Source organism: Bos javanicus, chromosome 19, assembly GCF_032452875.1.
Source record: "Bos javanicus breed banteng chromosome 19, ARS-OSU_banteng_1.0, whole genome shotgun sequence".
Classification (NCBI taxonomy): Eukaryota; Metazoa; Chordata; class Mammalia; order Artiodactyla; family Bovidae; genus Bos; species Bos javanicus.
In genome coordinates, this window is record NC_083886.1 from 57,920,279 (window position 1) to 57,941,937 (window position 21,659).

The window sequence follows — 21,659 nt, forward strand, 5'->3', positions numbered from 1 at the left end:
GGGGGGCTCCAAAATCACTGCAGATGGTGATTGCAGCCATGAAATTAAAAGACGCTTACTCCCTGGAAGGAAAGTTATGACCAACCTAGATAGCATATTGAAAAGCAGAGACATTACTTTGCCAACAAAGGTTCGTCTAGTCAAGGCTATGGTTTTTCCAGTGGTCATGTATGGATGTGAGAGTTGGACTGTGAAGAAGGCTGAGCGCCGAAGAATTGATGCTTTTGAAGTGTGGTGTTGGAGAAGACTCTTGAGAGTCCCTTGGACTGCCAGGAGATCCAACCAGTCCATTCTGAAGGAGATCAGTCCTGGGTGTTCTTTGGAAGGAATGATGCTGAAGCTGAGACTCCAGTATTTTGGACACTTCATGCGAAGAGCTGACTCATTGGAAAAGACTCTGATGCTGGGAGGGATTGGGGGCAGGAGGAGAAGGGGATGACAGAGGATAAGATGGCTGGATGGCATCACCGACTCCATGGACGTGAGTTTGAGTGAACTCCGGGACTTGGTGATGGACAGGGAGGCCTGGCGTGCTGCGATTCATGGGGTCGCAAAGAGTCGGACACGAGTGAGCAACTGAACTGAACTGAAGCTTTGAACGCCTGCCGTTGGCAGGAATCGAGAACGCCCAGCGTCTCCCTCACGAGAAGCCTATTAGAGGCTTCCTTAGTCCCGGAAGCCCCTGAGCATAGCTGCCGCGGTGGAGAAGACATTGGCGAGCTCTCAAGGCAGCCTCCTGGTGAAAAGAACCCCAGACACACCACTTCTCTCCCCTTTAGTCTGTGCCCTCCCGGACCACACTTCCCCCAAATCTTACGGCATCAACGAGGCCTGCCCAGGTTCATATCCACCCCCTTTACTCTTTTATCCACTTTATTCTACACCGCCCCCCCCCCGCGCCCCCCCCCGCCCCCCCGCCTTTCACATCTTTCAATCTTATTTTTCTGTTGCTTATTTCCCAGCCAGAATGCAATAACCTCTAGGAGGGCAGTGGCTCACTCTTGGATCTCCAGTACCCAGAACCTGGCGCGTCACAGGTACTCAAAAAAGATACTGATAAAAGGAATTCTCTGGAAAGGTGTTTTTGAAAGTTGAGTTCCGCCAGTGGTGAGTTTTAGTAACTTCAGGTTCATTCACAAGGTAGCCTAAAAGCAGATCCCCGCGGAGCCCCCGTGAAGAAGGCTCAGCATGACAGACACCAGGTGGGACAAGAGGCGGGCAGGTCCAAAAAGAAATATTTTAAAAAGTGGGCAGTCTCCTCCCACCCCACCTCCACCCTCTCCGACTCCCAGGATCTGTGGAGCAAGATGGCCGTTTCTTCTAGCCAGAAGATAAGAGGAGGATGGGGAAATATGTACAGATTCAGACAGCTACAGATAGGCTAAGTAGAACTCTTTAGAGAACTGTTAAAAGATGAACTCCAAAACTGAGAGGTTCTTACTCTGAGAAAGGTTTAAAACAGAGCTAGCAGTGTTTGGAAACAGTTAAAGGTTAGCTCAGTTGCTTTGCTGAGAGGCAGAGAGGTAAAAGGAAAACAGAGCTCAGTAAATGTTGGTGATTATTAGTAACACTCGTGGTTGTTTCTTAATAGCAGGTTCTATTTTTAGGAAGAACATAATTACCTAGAAAAACATGCCCCTAGGAGCTGTTTGAAATAGGAGGTTTTATCAAGTCAAGGCTTTATCATTTTTGCCTCACTAATAAAGGCAAATTCTTTTGGAGGGAAAAAAAAAGAAATACTTCCCAAGCACTGGCTTTGTAAACCCAAACTAGGAAGGGAGTGGCACTTGACATGTGCCTTTGGGGCTCTAGGCTTTAAGGGGAGTCTCCTGGGACCCTCCCTGCCTGACTTAGTCCCAAGACCTCAGAGTGAACAGAGGCATCTCCATGGTGACTGGGAAAAGCTGCTCAGGGAGGTAAAGCCAGGGACTCACCCAGGTTGACGGCTCAGGGATTATGAATAATGAACACACCATCCCATGGCATCATTGCTCTAAGGCTGGGCTCCAGCTCTGTGCCTGACCCAGAGTGATAGGAAAAGGAAACTGGAGGTTTCCATGGCCCCAAATAAACACAGCCTGCTCGGGCCATCTGGTGGCCTGGATTCTGGGAGAGGAGGGGGGTAGCAGAGAGAATAGAATGAGCTACCCTTGGGTGGAGAGAAGAGCAGCTGGCAAGCTCCTTTTACCTGCTGTTGCCATGAACCCTCCAGAATTGAGGCCCTTTTGGGAAAAAACAGGGCTAAGAGGTGCCACCTGTTCTCTTAAAAGGGTGATGCTGAAGGTGGAGGCCAGCCTTCTTCCTTTTTCTGATTCTCCATAGGCTGAAAGGGTGCTTCAGGAAGGACGTGCGTAGGGATGAGAAGAGGGGAAGATAAGGGACCATCAAGCCATTCCTGGAAGCCAAGAAACTTGCTGACACCAGCCCTTCTCTATAGCTGTGATTTGGGGTACCACTGTCATGTAGGGGTCCACAGGATTTTCCTTTCTTCTCATGTTGAGTGCCCTAGGGGCTTCCCTGGTGGCTCAGACGGTAAAGAATCTGCCTGCAATGTGGGAGACCCAGGTTGGATCCCTGGGTTGGGAAGATCCCCTGGAGAAGGGAATGGCCACCCACCTCCAGTGTTCTTGCCTGGAAAACCCCAGGGACAGAGGAGCCTGGCAGGCTACAGTCCTTGGGGTTGCAAAAAGTCGGACATGACTGAGTGGCTAACTCTCACTAGGTCAGTCTGGCTTTTAGAACTCAGAATTGTGTGGAGACAGGGAACATGCAGTATCGCATACTGGAATTAATCAGGTCTGGGTTTGACTGTTCCTATGTGACTTTGAGTCACTGACTTAACCTCTGAGTCTTGGGATCGGATCCTCGTCGGAGGTTGTATTGCTGCCTGGGAAGGTGGCTGAGGGTAAGGGTGATTTAAAAGGCCTGGCTGGATGCAGGCCCCAGTTTCCTTTGCTTCTCAGGTCTGATGGCTTTGGGAGTCACATGACATCTTCTCCGGCCCACTGGAGACAAGTCACAGCAGGACTGGAAGATCCCACAGCCGCTTGCACGCTGTAAAAACCCCCTTGCTATTCAGATAATGTAAAAAACTTCTTGCCAGTTTGGGACCCAGCTCTGGGCTCCCCACACCACAGTCCTCACCTCCCGGGTTCAAGGAAAGTTGCTCCTGGCTCATTCTGGAATGTGGGGGGAGATGGGGGTTGGTGGGAGGTCCCTGAGCATACCCTCACTGAAGACTGGACGCTTTTCCACGTGGGATTGGGATCCACAAGGCTGATCGAATTTTCGGAAAGGGGAGATTGGAGAAGGGTGCAAGAAACGGACTCCTCCAAAGATTCAGGAGCATCTTCATTGACTTCTGGTTACCTGGGCTGTTGGCAGGTGTGGGCTGGGGGGAGGGAGTTGCAAAATCGGTACAGCAAGGAGAGTCTACCCCTTGGTAGGTGCTCTTGGGGCACCTGGCAAGGCAACACTTCTGGCATGGCTGGCACTCAACAAATATGGAAACTTCCAAGAGTCTGCTGTTTGGCTGCCTATCACAAGGGAGTGAAGTCAGGATGTGCCCCCCGCCTGTGTGATGGGAGGCTGGTGCAGGAGATGCTCAGACAGGACCACTTGGCTCCAGAGCCATTTCTGCTTTTAGAATACTGGTGCGGGTTTGGTTTTTTTTTTTTTTTTTATTAAAGAAGAGAATAAAGCATTTGTAAATATATTTCTCTCATGTATACTTCAAAGATGACGCTGGTCGGCAGCTACAGAAGTAGGGAGCAAAGAGGCAGGAGCCGTTCCCCCACCTGTCCTGTCCCACTCCACCCCCTCCACCCTAGATGACAGAGACACACGGAGGGCTGGGAACTGTCTGGCTCCAAAGGACGAAAGCTTCCAAGGTGTGTGAACGGAAGGACCAGCTGACAGGTCTCATCACAGTGCCGCCCGGAGAGCAGGGTGGTGCCTCCAGGGAGGCTGGGAGGCTTGTTAAGAAAACCCCTTAGAAACAGATAAGGCATGAAGGTTCCCCACTGGGCTCCCAGCACAGAGGCCAGGGCCACTGACTTCCCTCCTCCAATCCCTAGGGTCTCAGGATGGGCGGTAGAAAGAATGGGGAGCCCTGAAGGGCAAGCTGGGGATCTGGGCCTCTCTTAGCTGAAGCTGGATCTTCTGAAGCCTTAACATAAGATAAAGTCCCTGACCCTCCTGGGTCCTCAAAAGCCCCCCACAAAGCTGAGTGGTTACAAGCAGGCATTTTATGGGGAGGAGGAGACGCGCTCCCCATCTGGTCCCATTTCAGCACTGTCCAGGGTGGGGTAGCATCCTGGGGGGGGTGCAGTAAAGGGGGGCAGGGGAGGATGCTGGGGCCATGGGCTGGTGGCACATGCCCAGGACATTCTGGGGGTGGCACTCATGACCTGCGGTGGGGTGGGCCTGGTGGTGGGGAGAGTGGGGGTGAACGAGACACATTGTGGTCCCTGAGATGGGGACAGGCAGAGGCCAAGCTCGGTGAGTCAGAGGAGGCGTGCAGAGATGGGAGCTCCCATCTCCTGGACCCCTGGAAGGCTTGATACCCAGAAGGCATTTCTGGGGCTGGAACCCGGGGAGGCTGGCTCTGAGTTGATTGGCTACAGATCTGCGGTGGGCTGAGGGTGTCCAGGGACAAGCCCACCCTCACCAGGACTGGCATCGAGGGTCGCTCAGGCCTGGCTCAGGCTTTCTGCTCTGCCTGGCAGGGGCCATCTCTGACCTGGTCAGGACCCTTGAGGCAGGACAGCTGGTACGAAGGGAATGACAGCGTGTCACAGCTGGGGAGAAGCAGTGGATGGTCCGGGAGACCCCTAGAACCTGCAACAGCTGGCTCTGGGGTCCCCCTTCAAGTGTTTCCAGTTGTGGCGAGGGGGGGTCAAGGAGAACTTGCCTTGCAAAAAAAATCTCTCAGGAAAACCAGCGTTGAAAAAAAAAAGTCAACGGGTCCAGAATGGCTTTCAGAAGCTTGGCCACAAATCTGAGAGCAAGGCCTGGGGTTAGGGGGCAGGGCTGGGAGAGCTGAGAATCCCCAGGGGAGTAGGGACGTTTGGCTTGCAATCTGTGGGCTGCGCCTGGGGGCTGGCCCCGGTGACGGAGGATCCTGGGTCGCGAGGAAGGCCTCCATCATCAGCAGAGAGTGGATTTCCCCCACGTGCTCCCTGGGTCAGAGGACAACCTCCCTCGGGGGTGTATTGCTGCTAAAAGGGCTCCCTCACTCACCAGAGGCTGCAGGGCCCAGGTTCAAGGGACCCCCACTGGCCTGACCCAGGGGGGGAAACCGTCACTTGCTGCTGTGCGTCTTGACTTTGGTGGCGTTGATGTCGGCCTTGGTCTTCTGGATCCTGGAGAAGATCTCCTTGAAGAGAGCCTTGTACTCGGGCTGGCTCTGTTCCAGCCGCTTATCCACGGCCTCCACGTGCTGGCTGAGGCTCTTCTCCGCCTTGGCCTCCCCCAGGCCCTCCTCGCCAGCCCGCAGGTCCCTCCACGAGCTGTCCCGGGAGATGGGCCGCGAGGTCTGCACCCCCGCGTGCCGCACCCCGGCCCCGTGCTGCCGGCACTTGCTCAGCAGCTCCTCGTACTTCTCCAGCAGCGCGTGGTACTGCTCATCCACCTCGCGCAGGATGGACATGCCCCGCTTGCGCACGCTGTTGGCGTGCAGTGTGAGGTTGCCCGCATGCCGGCTGGCCGGGTCTTTGGCCACGATGGCGTTGAGCGCCGTGTCGCTGCAGCTCTTGCGCACGGCGTGGCCGGGGGAGGCGGCCGGAGAGGAGACCCCGTCCTGGGGGCCTGAGTCGTCGCCGATGCCTGGCTGGGGGTCGTCGGCTTCGGGCGCCTGGGTGAGGGGCGCCAGCAGGGCCTCGGCCAGGTGGTCCTCCCGGCCCAGCAGGTAGGTCTTGGCTTGCTTCATCTGCTGTAGCTCCAGCAGCTCGGCCTCCAGCTCCTGCACGCGGAAGCGGCAGCCCTCCATCTCGCACAGCTGCCGCTCCAGCTCCGAGTACTCCTGGAGCACCGCTGCATACTCGCGCTCCGCCCGCTCCTTGCGCTGCCGCTCCTGGCTCACCTGGGAGCGCAGCACGCCCACCAAGGTCTGCAGCCGCTCGTTCTCCTGCTCCAGGGGACGCGGGCCCAGCTCCAGGGAGGAGCTGTGCAGGCGGAAGGCATCTTCACACCTGGGAAGGAGCAGGGGCAGGTGGGCAGATGGCGAGGGCGCGCGCGGGCCAGGCCCTTGGAGCTCAGCTGCATCTCTCTGCCCCACTGGGCTGCATGCTCTGCCCACTAGAGTCACTCCCGCGCCTTCTCCCCCGGCTCTCTGCCCTGGGAGCTTGCCCTTCGCTTCAGCCAGGTGTCCTGGCTCTCTCTTGGGTTCAGCCGATGGGCGCTACCGGCAGGAGTTCCAGGGGTAGGAGCAGAGAGAGGTTGCAGGGAATGTCTCTCCCTGGGCTTCCTCCCTGGTTACTGTGGGGCAGGCAGGAAGCCTGCTCCATGCCCTCTGGGTTCCAGTATCCTCCCTTCTCCTGGTCCCTTTGGTCTCAGGATGGTATCAGCTCTTGACTATTGCAACCCCAGGGTGTAGCAGTGTCCACCTAGTTTCCCCACACCTTGCCCACACCTCTTTATTGATCTGTCCTCAGTTACCCTGGGAGGGGCGCTGTCTGTCTCTTGCCAGGAACTTTATTGAAACACCCATTAAATCCACGGTGTGTATTCTTCTTTTAAAAAAAAAAAATTGGCTGTGCCGAGTCTTAGATCGTCAATCTTTATTGCAGCATGCAGGATCTTCAGTTGTGGCGTGTGAGATCTAGTTACCTAACGGTGGATCGAATCCAAGCCCCCTGAATTGTGAGCGTGGAGTCTTAGCCACTGGACGACCACCAAAGTCCCCCACTGTTTAAGTCATCCCAATTCAAAAGGCTTAATGGGAACTGAAAGGGACAGTGGTTCGTCCCTCCTGACTTCTGACTTACTAAGCAGGTGACCTCGGAGTCTCAATTTCCTCTTCTGAGTAGCGGGGATGATAAACCACACCTCACCGTATTGCCATGAGAATTAAGTCACTGAGCGGCGTGGTGGGCACGTGGCCAGGGCTCTCAGCGCCAGCTGCTGACTGCTGTTAGCTCCACGACCTGCCTCTGCAATAGCCCAGAGGATGCACCGACCCTCCTCCCACCTGCTGCCCGGTGCCCACCCTGCCTTCCCCTCACTCCGTGGAGATGGGCCCAGCGCACCCTCACCTACCGGGGGCTGGTGCACAGCTCCTTGAGGCAGGGGAAAGTGTGAATGGTGCGCCTGCGTTCGCGCTTCTCCCGCCGCACGCGCAGCTGCTCCAGGTCCCGCAGCTGCTCCACCTGAGCCTGCAGCTCCTCCACCTGGGTCTGCAGGCGCTCAATGGTCTCTGTCAGCCTGGGGTGGAGTGGGGCACACACGGATGGGAGGGACGCTCAGGGGACGGGGCCAACCCTCCTCACCGCAGCCCTGGGGGGCTTGGGGCTGGGGCCGGACAGGCAACCTTGAGCCACACTGCCTGGGGCTGAGGTCAGACGAGGAATTCCTTGGGCTGCCAAGGACCCACGCTTCTGCTCCACCTCCCAGGCTGAGCCGACACTTCTCCGTGTTTCCTCCCTCCATTTCTTTCTTTTTTAATGTATCTACTTATTTATTTAAATTTACTCATTTATTACGTATTTATTTACTTATTTGGCTGTGCCAGGTATTAGTTGCAGCACACAGAATCTTTGATCTTAGTCTCGGCATGTGGGATCTTTGGTTATCACCTGTGGGATCTAGTTCCCTGGCCAGGGATCAAACCTGGGCCCCCTGCATTGGAAGCGAGGAGTCTTAGCCACTGGATCACCAGAAGGCTCTTTTCTTTTTAAAGATTTTTACTTTATTTAATTGGGCTTCCCTGGTAGCTCAGCTGGTAAAGAATCCACCTGCAATGTGGGAGACCTGGGTTTGATACCTGGATTGGGAAGATCCCTTGGAGAAGGGAACGGCTACCCACACCAGAATTCTGGCCTGGAGAATTCCATGGGCTGTATAGTCCATGGGGTCGAAAAGAGTTGGACAAGACTGAGCAACTTTCACTCTCACTTAATTAATTTATATTTATTTTGGGGCCATACAATGTGCAAAATCTTAGTTCCCTGATCTGGGATCAAACCTGTATCTCCTGCAGTGGAGTGCAGAGTCTTAACCACTGGACCACTTGGGAAGTCCTGTCTCCTCCGTTCCTTGTACACCCTTCTATCACTTATCACTTTGCACTGCAATAAAATATTCACATACCTGCCTTCCCTCCCAGAGGGCAGGACAGTGTCTTTGCATCCCCATCACTATATTTTCCCTAAAACAGAGCCTGGAGTATAGTTGGTGCTTAAAGACAGGTTGTGGCCGTAATGTTCAGTTCAGTTCAGTCGCTCAGTCGTGTCCGACTCTTTGCGACCCCATGAATCGCAGCACGCCAGGCCTCCCTGTCCATCACCGACTCCCAGAGTTCACTCAGACTCACATCCATCGAGTCAGTGATGCCATCCAGCCATCTCATTCTCTGTCGTCCCCTTCTCCTCCTGCCCCCAATCCCTCCCAGCATCAGAGTCTTTTCCAATGAGTCAACTCTTTGCATGAGGTGGCCAAAGTACTGGAGTTTCAGCTTTAGCATCATTCCTTCCAAAGAAGGAATGTTAAACCAGCCCAAATCAATGAGGGCAAAGTTACTACCATCCCAGGTTCCCAGACCTGGGCTTTTGGGAGAAGGAATCTGAGTCACACCCACTGGCACACACACACACACACACACACACAGGTACACCCAGCCCTGGGGCCTCCCCCTTACCATCCCACATCCAAGTTCCCAGCTCCACCCGGCCCTCACCCGTGGATCTTCTGCTGGGCCACCTTACTCTCCAGCACCAGCTTCTGATTGGTCAGCTCCAGGTCTCGGGCCGCCAGGTCCAGCTGCTCGTACACTTTGGCGTGCTGTTCATTCACGTGCCGCAGCGTGTCCAGCTGTTTGGTCAGGTACTGGGGGATGGGGGTAGGGGTGGGATAGTTACCTTTCAGAACTGGGTTGGGGAAAATGTCTCTGCCTGGGCCCTCCTCCCACTTTCAGGAACAGGTTTGCTTTCGGGTATTCATCTGCAGCGGAGGGAGGGGGTCGAGCTGGTGGTTCAACGGGGCTGCCTGGGACAGTTGTGCAGGTTGTGGACTGCACAAGGCTTTTGGGTCAAGGCTGGGTCTGCTAAGATGGGGTACCTTTTCCTAAGCTGCACACAGGTACACACAGACTAAGGGGCCCTCAATGGGCTGGGGAGCATGTATAGGGCCCAGGGGGCCCCTCACCTCGATCTCCTGCACTTGCTCCTCGTTAGTGGAGTACATCTGCTGTAGAGACTCCTCTAGCTCCTTGTTCCTCTCCAGCAGCGTCTTCCCCAGCTCTGCGGCCAAATGCAAGTCTGGTGGGGAGGTGGCAGAGGGTGGGAGGAGCATGAGCAACAGAGAATGGAGTCAGAAGACCCCTCCCATTCCTGTTCTGAACATTCGCTCTGGGCTGAGCCTTGGGGACCTGGAGAGAACCAGGACCCAGGGGCCGCCTCTGGGGAGACTCTAAGCCTGGAAGGAGATGTAAGCCATGAGGAGACCTGTGCATTGGCCTGGAATGCCCTCTCCCCAGACACTCCTAGAGTTCCTCTCTGTGCCCTCAAGTCTGTGCTTTAATGTCACCTCCTCCAGGAAGCCTTTCTCAAACACTGATTCAAAATTGCACCCTCCCCCACCCCCACGCCCTCCCTGCTTCATTTTTCTCCTTAGCTCCTATCACTAACTTACCCAACAATTTGCTCATTAACTTGCTCCTGCCCCTTGACTAGTGGTAAGCTTAAAGGGTAGGGATTTTGCCTGTTTCAGTCACTGATACCCTGAGGACTTAGAACAATACCCGGCACAGAGCAGGTGAATAATAAATCTTTTTTGAAAGAACGAATGAGTGGAATGTGATAAGAGCATCAGTATAAGCTAAACGAAGATCATGGCATCCAGTCCCACCACTTCATGGGAAACAGATGGGGAAACAGTGGAAACAGTGTCAGACTTTATTTTTCTGGGCTCCAAAATCACTACAGATGGTGACTGCAGCCATGAAATTAAAAGACGCTTACTCCCTGGAAGGAAAGTTATGACCAACCTAGATAGCATATTCAAAAGCAGAGACATTACTTTGCCAACAAAGGTCCGTCTAGTCAAGGCTATGGTTTTTCCAGTGGTCATGTATGGATGTGAGAGTTGGACTGTGAAGAAGGCTGAGTGCCGAAGAATTGATGCTTTTGAAGTGTGGTGTTGGAGAAGACTCTTGAGAGTCCCTTGGACTGCAAGGAGATCCAACCAGTCCATCCTAAAGGAGATCAGCCCTGGGATTTCTTTGGAAGGAATGATGCTAAAGCTGAAACTCCAGTACTTTGGCCACCTCATGCGAAGAATTGACTCATTGGAAAAGACTCTGATGCTGGGAGGGATTGGGGGCAGGAGGAGAAGGGGATGACAGAGGATGAGATGGCTGGATGGCATCACTGACTCAATGTATGTGAGTCTGAGTGAACTCCGGGAGTTGATGATGGACAGGAAGGCCTGGCGTGCTGCAATTCATGGGGTCACAAAGAGTCGGACACGACTGAGCGACTGATCTGATCTGATAAGCTAAGTCACTTTCAGTCGTGTCCGACTCTGTGTGACCCCATAGACAGCAGCCCACCAGGCTCCCCGTCCCTGGGATTCTCCAGGCAAGAACACTGGAGTGAAAAAAAAAAAAAAAAAGAACACTGGAGTGGGTTGCTATTTCCTTCTCCAATGCATGAAAGTGAAAAGTGAAAGTGAAGTCGCTCAGTCCTATCCGACTCTTCGAGACCCCATGGACTGCAGCCTATCAGGCTCCTCCGCCCATGGGATTTTCCAGGGAAGAGTATTGGAGTGGGAGCATCAGTATACAGAGGGGCAACGTGCCCTGGGAGATGGGGAAGGGAGAGTTCACGGCGTGGATGGTGGGAATCTCAGACAAGGAGCAGATTTGGAGGTGGGCTTGGAAGGACGCCCGGAGCTCACTGAAGAGGGGAGGGGGTGGAAGGGTTTGCTGGCTATTAGAACTGGACCAGGCTTCAAAGCCTGGTCTGTCTTTAGGGGGCTGTGTGGTGGAGAGGAGCAGGGGTTAGAAGGAAGTGGCAGGTGCCAGAATCCCTAAAAATTATCTCAAGTGGGTCTGGAGTTGGGTGAGAGTATCATGACATTTATGGCAGAAAGTGAAGAGGAACTCAAAAGCCTCTTGATGCAAGTGAAAGTGGAGAGTGAAAAAGTTGGCTTAAAGCTCAACATTCAGAAAACGAAGATCATGGCATCCGGTCCCATCACTTCATGGGAAATAGATGGGGAAACAGTGGAAACAGTGTCAGACTTTATTTTTTGGGCTCCAAAATCACTGCAGATGGTGACTGCAGCCATGAAATTAAGAGGTGCTTACTCCTTGGAAGGAAAGTTATGATCAACCTAGATAACATATTCAAAAGCAGAGATATTACTTTGCCAACAAAGGTCCGTCTAGTCAAGGCTATGGTTTTTCCTGTGGTCATGTATGGATGTGAGAGTTGGACTGTGAAGAAGGCTGAGTGCCGAAGAATTGATGCTTTTGAACTGTGGTGTTGGAGAAGACTCTTGAGAGTCCCTTGGACTGCAAGGAGATCCAACCAGTCCATTCTGAAGGAGATCAGCCCTGGGATTTCTTTGGAAGGAATGATGCTAAAGCTGAAACTCCAGTACTTTGGCCACCTCATGCGAAGAGTGGACTCATTGGAAAAGACTCTGATGCTGGGAGGGATTGGGGGCAGGAGGAGAAGGGGATGACAGAGGATGAGATGGCTGGATGGCATCACTGACTCAATGTATGTGAGTCTGAGTGAACTCCGGGAGTTGGTGATGGACAGGGAGGCCTGGCGTGCTTCGATTCATGGGGTCGCAAAGAGTCGGACATGACTGAGCGACTGATCTGATCTGATCTGATCTGATCATGACATTTGGAGTGGATATTCCCACATATATATGCCTAACTCCTTTCAGACACAAAGGGTAATGAATAAGATAATGAAGAAGGACCTACTGTATACCACAGGTGCACGCGTGCTAAGTCGCTTCAGTCGTGTCCGACTCTTGGTGATTCTATGGACTGTAGCCCACCAGGCTCCTCTGTCCAAGGGATTCTCCAGGCAAGAATACTGGAGTGGGTTGCCATTTCCTTCTCCAGGGATCTTCCCCATCCGGGGACCAAACCTGCACCACCTTATGTCTCCTGCATTGGTAGGCGGGTTCTTTGCTACTAATGCCACCTGGGAAGCCCATAGCACAGGTGAGTCTACTTAATACTTTGTAATGACCTATATGGGAAGAGAATCTAAAAAAGAGTAGATATATATCTAACTGATTCACTTTGCCGTAGAGCAGAAACTAACACAACACTGCAAATCAACTCTACTCCAATAAATTAAAAAAAAAAAAAAGAAGCAAAGAGTAGTATATATATATATATATATATATTATTCACTTATATTTAAATATATATTTATAAGGGAAGCCAAGAATCACATTGTAGTCTCAAAGAGGAGGGCAGGTCAGTTTCTGCTGTGTGCTTGGTGGAAATTCAGCAGGACCAACCACCCCTGGTTCATGATGAGGGAGGCATACCAGCTCCCTTTTCTCTGTAATGAGATGGTGAGCATTTGGCTCATCCACAAACCCTTTCAATAACTCAGGTATAAATGGAAAAACAGAAGGTGACACTCAATACAGCTTTTTATTTTTTTGCCTTGGGAACTGGGTCAGGTGGTCTGCAATGGGGCCATTTCTACTGATGCTGTCTCCTGCCTTGGCTTCGAGGGACAGGCTCTGTGGATGACCTGCATGAAACTCCTGAAACTTAAGCTAGAGTTTCAGGGCCTTCAGTCACAGTTAAGGCCGAGAACAACTGCACTTTATGCTTTTTCTTCCAGGTAGGCATCTGAGCTGGGTATGCATTCCTACCACCAGCGGGGTGGGCTGGGGTGGCTGCAAGTCACACTATAACCTGGGGATGTTGAAGGCAGCGAATGTGACCAGAGCCGCCTAGTGATTCCAAGGAAGGGGAGGAAGAGAACACAGTGGAAGTAGTTTGGGGTGGGGGAGAATCTCAGGGACTGTTTCAGGGAACTTGGATCACAGTGGAAGCTAAGCTGGTCAGAGCTGCCAGGAGGGATCACGAGAGAAGTCTACAAGCTTCAGGGCAGGGGACTGAGTGGAGCCAAGTGCTGGGGAAAGGACCCAGCTAGATGAGGGCTGGGGATGACTCTGGGGAGGGTGCAGACCCCAGACCAGAGTGGGAGGGGGGCCTAGGAGTGGGGGAACAGAGGAGCTGGCTAAGCTGGAAGTGGAATCTGGAGTAATAAGCAGCCTGCCATGGCCAGAATAATGGTCACACTGGACCATTACTGGGAGGTACTGGGTCTGAACTGGCATCTCCCCTGCCTGGACCTAAGTTTTCTGGGGTCTCCTGCAGTGGGCTCTGAATGCCAGTCAAGGTGTTGCCTGGGAGCAACGCCCCAGAACCCGAGAGACAATGGCTGGGAGCCAGGGGATGTCTTTGAAAGGAAACCCTGAAATCACACTGCCCCTCCTGACTGGGGTCAGCATGGAGCCCCCTAGACTCGGGAGAAGAGAGACAGGAAAAGGACAGAGGGCAGACACCAGGAAGAAAAGACAAAGATAAAAGGGATGGGAGAAGGCCAGCCACCACCTGGCAGGGTGGCAGGGGTCTGTTCACAACCTTCAGGGCACCAATGTCAGGAACTCTGGGTCTGTGGAATTGGGGTCCGCTCACCTTCCTCCCTTTGCCATGTCAGAGCTCGGCCCTGAGGCTGAGACTCAAGGTCAGGAGCCCAAGACTTCAAATGTGTGACTCAGCAGCTATCTCTCAGTCCGGAAAGAGGTACCCACAGGGCCAGGCACACCTGGTCCAAGGTGGGGGAGGGAGGCAGGCAGAGAGAGTGCCAGCACCTAATAATTAATGGCTTTTTCTATTTTCATGGGTGCTTATGACAGAGGGCAGAGGGGACACAGCGAGAACTGAGGGCCTTGTTTGTCCCCACTGCCTCCCTCCACTAGGACAGAACAACGTCAAAGTCAAACAGGAGCTTGATGGCGAAGCATCTGAAAGTAAATTTGGGGCCCATCCTCAGCGGGGATGGAGCTGGCTGAGAAAAACCACGTCCTGGGATGCTCAGAGGCAACGAGGGGGAGCTGGGCAGGAGAGAGTTTGGGCACTGGGTGAGGGGAAGGGGGAAGCAACAGGCACCCGATCCCCCATGTGGTTGGCCTCTGGCCCAAGTTCACCCCACCATCCGGTGCTTCATGCCGGGCCCCACAGGGGTGGTGCTGCAGTAGCTGTGCCTGGGCCTTCCTCCAACCCCACCCTGACACTCTGGATAATCCCCACTTCCCAGTGCAGGCTTCTCACATCACTCTGTGCCTTAGTACACGTATTGTTTCCACTAGACCACTGGCCTTCCTTCCTCTGCCGGGGCGGTAGGGGTGGGTAGGGGTTTGGGGGTGTGGCTGTTCCCCTCCAGCTCCAAAGGGCTGCAAAAATCTTGTGCATCTTGCAGCAGAGGGCCCTCAAGTCTGTTCTCACTGTCTGCAGGGCTCACTGCTGCAGAGCCCCTGTGGCTCACTCACAAGTGCTGATTTGATCCCATTCCTGCCTCCTCGGCTGGGCTGTGGAGACTCCGGAGGGTGGAGATCAAGTCCCCAGGCTCGGCCCTGCATCTGGCCCTTGGCAAGTAGAGGCTGGGGTTTTGGTCGAAAGCTCTCGTTTCTTCTGAGACTATCTCTGGTTTCCCTCCTTGCTGCTGGCATCCAGCTGCTACTCAGGCCATGAGGCTAGGCCGACTGCTGCAGACCAGCAAGGCCAGAAAAGCAGGGGCCTGTGGGGCCCATTCCTGACCCTGGCCCCAGAGCCTGGCTGCCTGGCCACCCTGGGATCTGGGCATCCCTCCCTCTCCGGATGCAGCACATCTGCCAGCCTTTCTCCCTGGCTCCTTCCTCCCACAACTGGGCTGGGCATGGTGCCAGAGCCTTCTTCAGGGGCGCGGGAATGGAATGAGACAGCAATGACATTAGCATCTGCCTCCGAGGAGGCCATCTTCCCAGGCACTCAGCTTCCAATCTTTCCTTCCAGGCCCACCTCTTCCGTGAAGCCCTCTCATTGCATCCTGCCATCCCCACTCAGTTACAAGCCCAACTTCCCCTACCCGGGTGAACCGAGGAGGCCAAGGCTAAGACTGCTCCCAGCTCCCAGGATGGCGTCTGACACAGTGGAGCCTGATAGGTGTTTGTGTAATGTGAGGTTTTGGGAGTAGTTGGCCCAGGGTTGGGGAAGGAGGTGTTGCAGCCAGGATTGGGCATTTCACTCCAGGCAGGGAGGCTGAGGGTAGAGGCAGGGTCCAGCCCAGAACCCCCAGTCCCACCCTGGTCCCCCAGAGGCTCCAATTAACCCACAGCCGGGAGCACAAGGGCAGAGCCTCATCTACCAGCAAATCTGGCCACGTGGGATTGTGGGTCAGGGCTGAAACACAAAGGCTCCAGGATGGGGGTAGATGCCTCGCACAGGGGCAAAGGCAGATATCTGGGCCCCAGAGTTGGAGACCCAGAGTGGAGGCTGTCGGCCCACACCCAGACTGTCCACACCCACCCGGCTTGCTGGGTGACTATGGTCACTTCTAGGATACACTTCCTAGCCCCTCCAATTCTGACCATCCCAGAAGGAGGCACTTTGGGGAAGGGAGGGTGGATTGAACTCCAGCGGGCCTTGGCCCTGACCCTCTCAAGCCTTCTCCTCCTTCCTGTCCTAACAGCCCCGCCCCCTCCTCGGAGTGATGTCACCCCGGCCACCTCACCAACCCCCTTCCAGTCGCCCTCTTTGCCCTCAGATGGGAGAGACGGAAACGTGGCTCCCTCTTTACTCAGGCTCTGATCTGGGGCACTGCTCAGAATTCCCAAATCCGACCTGCTCCAGACCTTGCGCCATTTGGGAGAAGGCCAGCAGGGGAAGGGCTGCAGGGACTCCTCCCTCCAGAAGGCGGGTTGGACTCCTAGTTGTCTCCGCTGTCTTCATCCGCAAGATGCCCGCACCCTCATCACCTCCCCCGGGGGAGGGGAAGGGAGCTGGGGAAACTTTCTAGGAGTCTGTGAGCTCCAGAATCCTGGCAGGGAAGGGTGCCGCTGGATTTAGAATGGGATTAACTTCCTCCCCTCACCTCTCCCCACACACAACCCCACTCAGCAAAACAGAACCAACAAGCCGCCTCCTGGCCTCCAAAGACTTCCAGTTAGCATTTTCAGACCCCCTCAACCATACCCGGGGCTCCTGGGCAGTTCCTGCCTATAAGATGAGGTGGGCGAACTGGGTGATGTCCACCCCTGTTGTTTAGGGAAAGAAGACCGCTCCCCCGACTTTTGCAGGTCTCCACCGGTCTGGTTCCGCTTTTCCGGGGCAGGCCACCGTCTCTCCACGTCCCCATTCTCCAGACGCATTTCCCCTCCGAGTCTGGCACGCCAGATGCAGTCCGGCCCTCCCCGGGGTGACACCTCCCAACAATGGAGAAGGGGACAGGGGTCGCGGGGCGCACCCCGCTTTCCCGCTCCCTGCGCTTACCCTGCTCCAGGTCCTGCTGGTCGTACCAGGGCTCCTCTTCCTCTGCCGTGAAGTCCTCCATCCTGGCGGCCCTCCGCATGGCCCCGCAGGCGGCGGGTGGCGGGCGGGCGCTGCGGCGGCGCGGCTCAGGGCCGGGGCGCGGGGCCCGGGACAATGCGGCGGAGGCGGGCCGAGCCTCCCGCGTCGCGGACTCGGCCTGCAGTGCCCCCGCCCGCGCCGCGCCCCCTCGCCATCGGCCGCCGGCCGGACGCCCACGCGGGGCTGGCTCGCTGCCGCGGGCCGGCCGGGCCGGGGTCTTGCAGAGCGGGGCGCACCGGGCGGCAGCTGCACAAAGGGTGGAGGGGCGGGGACGGCGGGCGGGAAGGCGACAAGGAGGCTCCCGGCCCGACCGGCAGGTCTGGGGCGCTAGGAGCGCGCGGGTGCCGCGGCGGGCGCCCCCAGCCCGGCTCCTGCCCGCGATGCCCCCGGCCCGCCCGGCGACACCCGGAGCCGCCGCTGCATCTTGGCGGTGTCCGCCCCGCGCTTCCCTAGCAGCCCGCTCCGAGGGGTGGACCCAGAAGCCGCAGGCCAATCAGGAGAGGTATGCAAAATATGAGGCGGGGCCGAGGGCGGGATCTCCGCGATGAGGCGGTCGGGCTGTTGCTGAACCAACCCTCCCCTTCTAGTCTCACTCCAGTTTCACTCAATGTGTGAAATCGTTTGTTTACCTACTGTTGTCTCTCTCTCCCTGTAGATCTCCTAACAGCAAGGATCTTGTCTCTCGTTCTCAGCTGGCTCTTCAGTGCCTAGAGCAGGCTGAACCATTGCTACCTTCCATGAACACTCTTGGAATGAATGAAAATTAATTTAAAATTACCTTTAGGAAATTGTGTTTAAATGCCTGTGGCCTGAAACCTCACGCTAGGAGTGGTGAACTTTGACTGTTACCCGCATTTTGGGTCTTTCCCTTTAAGATCCCGTTTCCCTCTACTTGAGATCCATATCTTACGCCCAATTACACTGCTTACACCGTATATAGTGTCACCTCTCCGAACATTCTTTCCTTAAAGGAGTTTTCAGAATCAAATATACATGTAACTCATTTCTTATTAGGACCTACCACGCACTGGTACTATTAAAGCACCCTGACCATAACCCACTCTAAATACATGTGGCAAATACATCCGACAAAGGACTTGTATCTGGAACAGAGAAAGAACACCTGCAAATTCACAAGAAAGCTCAGTGGAAAAGTGCATAAAAGACTTGACCAAGCACTTCATAAATGACCCAATAAACATGTGACAAGGCATTGAACTTCTTTAGAAGAATCAAGGAGGCACCATTGTTTCTGTAACAAACTACTCCAAATTTAGTCACTTCAAACAACACGAATTTATTATCTTACAGTTCCGCAAGTTAGAAGATTGACATGGCTCTCGATGACTAATATCTAGTTGTCTGCAAGGCTTTGTTCCCATCTGGAGGCTCCAGGCAAGCATCTCTTTCCTTGCTGCTCCTACCTTCTAGAGGCTGCCCACATTCCATGGCCCATAGTCACCCTTTTCCATCTTGAAATCCACCAACAGAAAATGACCTTTCTCACGCTGGATGACTCTGACATCTTTGGCCTCTTTCTTCCACTTTAAAGACCCTTGTGTGTACACTGGAACCACCTGAATAATCCAGCATAATCTGCCTCATCTCAAGATCCTTGATTTAACCACATCTGCAAAATACCTTTTGCTAGGTGAAGTAACATATTCAAAGATTCTGGTGATTAGAATGTGGGCATTTGGGGGTGTGTGTGTCATAATTCCATTTACATAAAGTTCAAAATTGGCAAAACAAATCTAATCAGGATAATATTTGGCCTTGGGGAGACATGTGGGGGAACACTAGGGGCTGGAAGTGTTTTATTTTCTGATCTGGGTGTTGGTTACACACAGGTGTGTTCATTTGTAAAATCACGATACATGCATTTCTCTGAATATGTTATATTTTAATAGAATAGTTTACTCAAGAAGAAAAAAAAATCCTATGGCCAAAAAACAGTCAGTTTCTGTCCTTCTGTAGCATGCATTCTAGCAGGGATAAATAAATGTGCTATGAAGGAAATTAACAGGGTCAAAGACACTAAGACAGAAAAAGCTGGACATACATCAGAAACTGAAGGAAGCCCAGCATAACTGGAGTGGAGTGGATAGAAGAGAAATGAACTGGAGTTAGTGCCATGGGAAAGAACTGGGGATTTTATTTTGTTCCCAATAGACAAAGAGACCCAATAAAATGCTTTTCATTTCCAGTTGTGAAATATCACTGGCAGTTTTGGAGCCTGGATTGGAGGAGAGCAAGTGTGGAAGCAACATGGGACTTCCCTGGCAGTCCAGGGGTTAGGACTCCACACTTCCACTGCAGGGAGCACAGGTTCAATTTCTGGTCAGAGAGTTAAGATTCCACAAGCCAAGGGACCAAAAAAAAAAAAAGAAAAGAAAGAAAAAGAAATAAAGAGTAGAAGCAAGAAGATCAGTTTAGAGGCTTTTGTGATCATGTAGGGCACGTTTGACAGCAGTGGAGATGGAATGAGATGAGAAATATTTAAGCTAAAGAAGGCTGAGAGCCAAAAAGTTGATGCTTTGGAATTGCGATGCTGGAGAAGACTCTTCAGAATCCCTCATACAGTAAGGAGGTCAAACCAGTCAATTCTAGAGGAAATCAACCCTGAATATTCACTGGAAGGGCTAATGTTGAAGCTCCAATACTTTGGCCACCTGATGGGAAGACCGACTCTTTGGAAAAGACTGATGCTGGGAAAGACTGAAGGCAGGAGAAGAGGGCAACAGAGAATAAGATGGTTGGATAGCATCACGAACTCAATGGACATGAGTTTGAGCAAACTCCAGGAGATAGTGAAGGTCAGGGAAGCCTGGTGAGCTGCAGTCTATGGGGTCTCAAAGAGTAAGACACCACTTAGCGACTGAACAATAACAACAAAGATATACAGGTGAATTGACTGAAAAATCGGAAAGATGCCTTAAATGTGTGGCTGTAATAACTGGGCAATGGTGATGCCATTTATTGAGATGGGGACAAAATGAGTCTAAGGGACAAACAGGTTGGGGGGCTGAGATCCAGAAGGGACAGGTCAGCACACCCAAACCACCAAATCCCCTTCCATTTGTTCATTTCTTCATTCTGCAGCCCGTGGATATGTACCCACAGGAGCCAGGGAGTTTAAGGAGTTCCCAGAGAAGAGCAGGGGCAAAGGGCTGGGGGCCAGGATCTGGGCAGTGAAGATGCTAGCAATGAAAAGCAAACCCGTCAACCTGAAAATTCACCCCAACCTGCAGTTAAGAATGCTTTCTGTGAGGACTTAGAACAGGGGTCCCTCACCCTCTGGGATCTAATACCTGGTGATTTTAGGTGGAGCTGATGTAAGAATAATAGAAATAAAGTGCACAATAAATGTGATGTACTTGAATTATCCAAAATCACAGCTGCCGTGCCCCCGCCCCGCCAATCCTGGCTGGTGGATAACTTGTCTTTTATGAAACCGGCCCCTGGTGCCAAAAAGGTTGGGGACCACTGACTTAGCAGACCCCCATGTTTGCAAACATCCGGCTCAGAGGTCATCACTCAATTCTGGACCTTTACCACACTGCCCACATCCTCAGCATGACCCAAATACGCTCCCTTCCTGGAGCCACTCGCTCCCTGCCCCAGCCACGGAAGCATCGCCTGGCAGGGATAAATAAGCCTGTCACAAAGGCTGGATTCTTTTGCTGCCTGAGCACTGGGCAGAGTGATTCAGGCTGGAGCCCCTAGATCTCAGGAGGCTGGTGCGGGAGGTGAGCTAGAGCTGGGCAACCAACTCTTCTAGGTTGGTGGGGTCTCCTTGTCCTGCCTGCACGGGACCGAGGGTAGAGGCTGGGCTGACTGGGGTGGAATGCCTGCTACATGCCAGGCCTGTGCTGGGCCCTTTGCCTGGATTGGTTGGCTCCTTGGCCAGTGAGGCCACTCCCAGTGCCTTCAGGGCAGACAGTTTTAATACTTTCAAAACTATTCCAGGAGGAAGAAAATCAGATCTGCCTTTGAAGAAGGAAATTTCTCAGCCTCCCTGAGCTACCAGACAACAAGCCCTGGATTCGATCCACTTCAGGCCTTTCCTCTAAGCAGGGTAGAGAGTCAAGCCCAGCGGTTGGAAGTAGCAACGACCCGACCTTGGTAACCCCCAGAACACTCATCAGTGGGTCAGGCAGACCTGTTTCGTGGTGCTCCTTGTCAGGAGCATCAAGACTCCGCGCTGATGGTCAGAGCCTTGGCAGCTTCGATATCCCCCCCCACCCCCCAACTTTGGGTACCGTGATTCCTCTGGGGGAATCAGTTTCACACTGACCAGGCACGCTTACCGAGCTCGCACCCGAGCTCCTGGGAAATGCAGCCCGGATCCTGGGCCTGGAACCCGAGCACAGATACAGAACCTCGGGGTAGCTAGGATCCAGACTTGACGGAACCGCCCTCCGGCAGAGTGCCCCCCGAGCCCAGCCCACCGGAAGTGACGGCGCATGCGCAGGCCGTGCTGACGTTGGAGGGTCCCGGCGCTCCGGGTTTTACGAGTACGCTGGGGGAGGGGCCAGGTGCCAAGCCCGCGCCTCTGGGCCCTCGGGGTATCCTCCGACCCCACAAGCTGCGCATCTAGGGTGCTCCCACCCCTGCAGGCCTCTCTACCCTCCCTGTCCCCAGACCCGTCATTCCAGCGCTGGGCTTAACGTTGCACTGAAAGATCTCACCCCTTCTCTCCCTTCCAGCGGCCTGAGGTCAGGCCCTGGCGGGGTAAGGCGCTCAGTAATACATTGGATGAGTGGGGTCATCCGGGGTCCACCCCACCTTCCCCCCTCCACCATCTGAGTGTGTTCCAGACAACGGTCTGTTCTGAAAGAGG

The 21,659-nt window shown here is 53.9% G+C and overlaps 1 protein-coding gene across 1 annotated transcript; it reads right to left on the reverse strand.

The window, feature by feature from the left end:
* Positions 1–3,711: 3,711 nt before the first annotated feature.
* Positions 3,712–21,263, reverse strand: CDR2L (cerebellar degeneration related protein 2 like). The gene is made up of 6 exons (XM_061392887.1): positions 21,127–21,263; positions 16,739–17,562; positions 9,361–9,473; positions 8,894–9,042; positions 7,258–7,422; positions 3,712–6,191 (listed from the first exon to the last, which is right to left on the reverse strand). Exons 2-6 carry the CDS (start codon positions 16,815–16,817, stop codon positions 5,303–5,305), a joined length of 1,395 nt encoding a protein of 464 aa, XP_061248871.1. The 5' UTR covers positions 16,818–17,562; positions 21,127–21,263; the 3' UTR covers positions 3,712–5,302.
* Between the last annotated feature and the right edge of the window lie 396 nt (positions 21,264–21,659).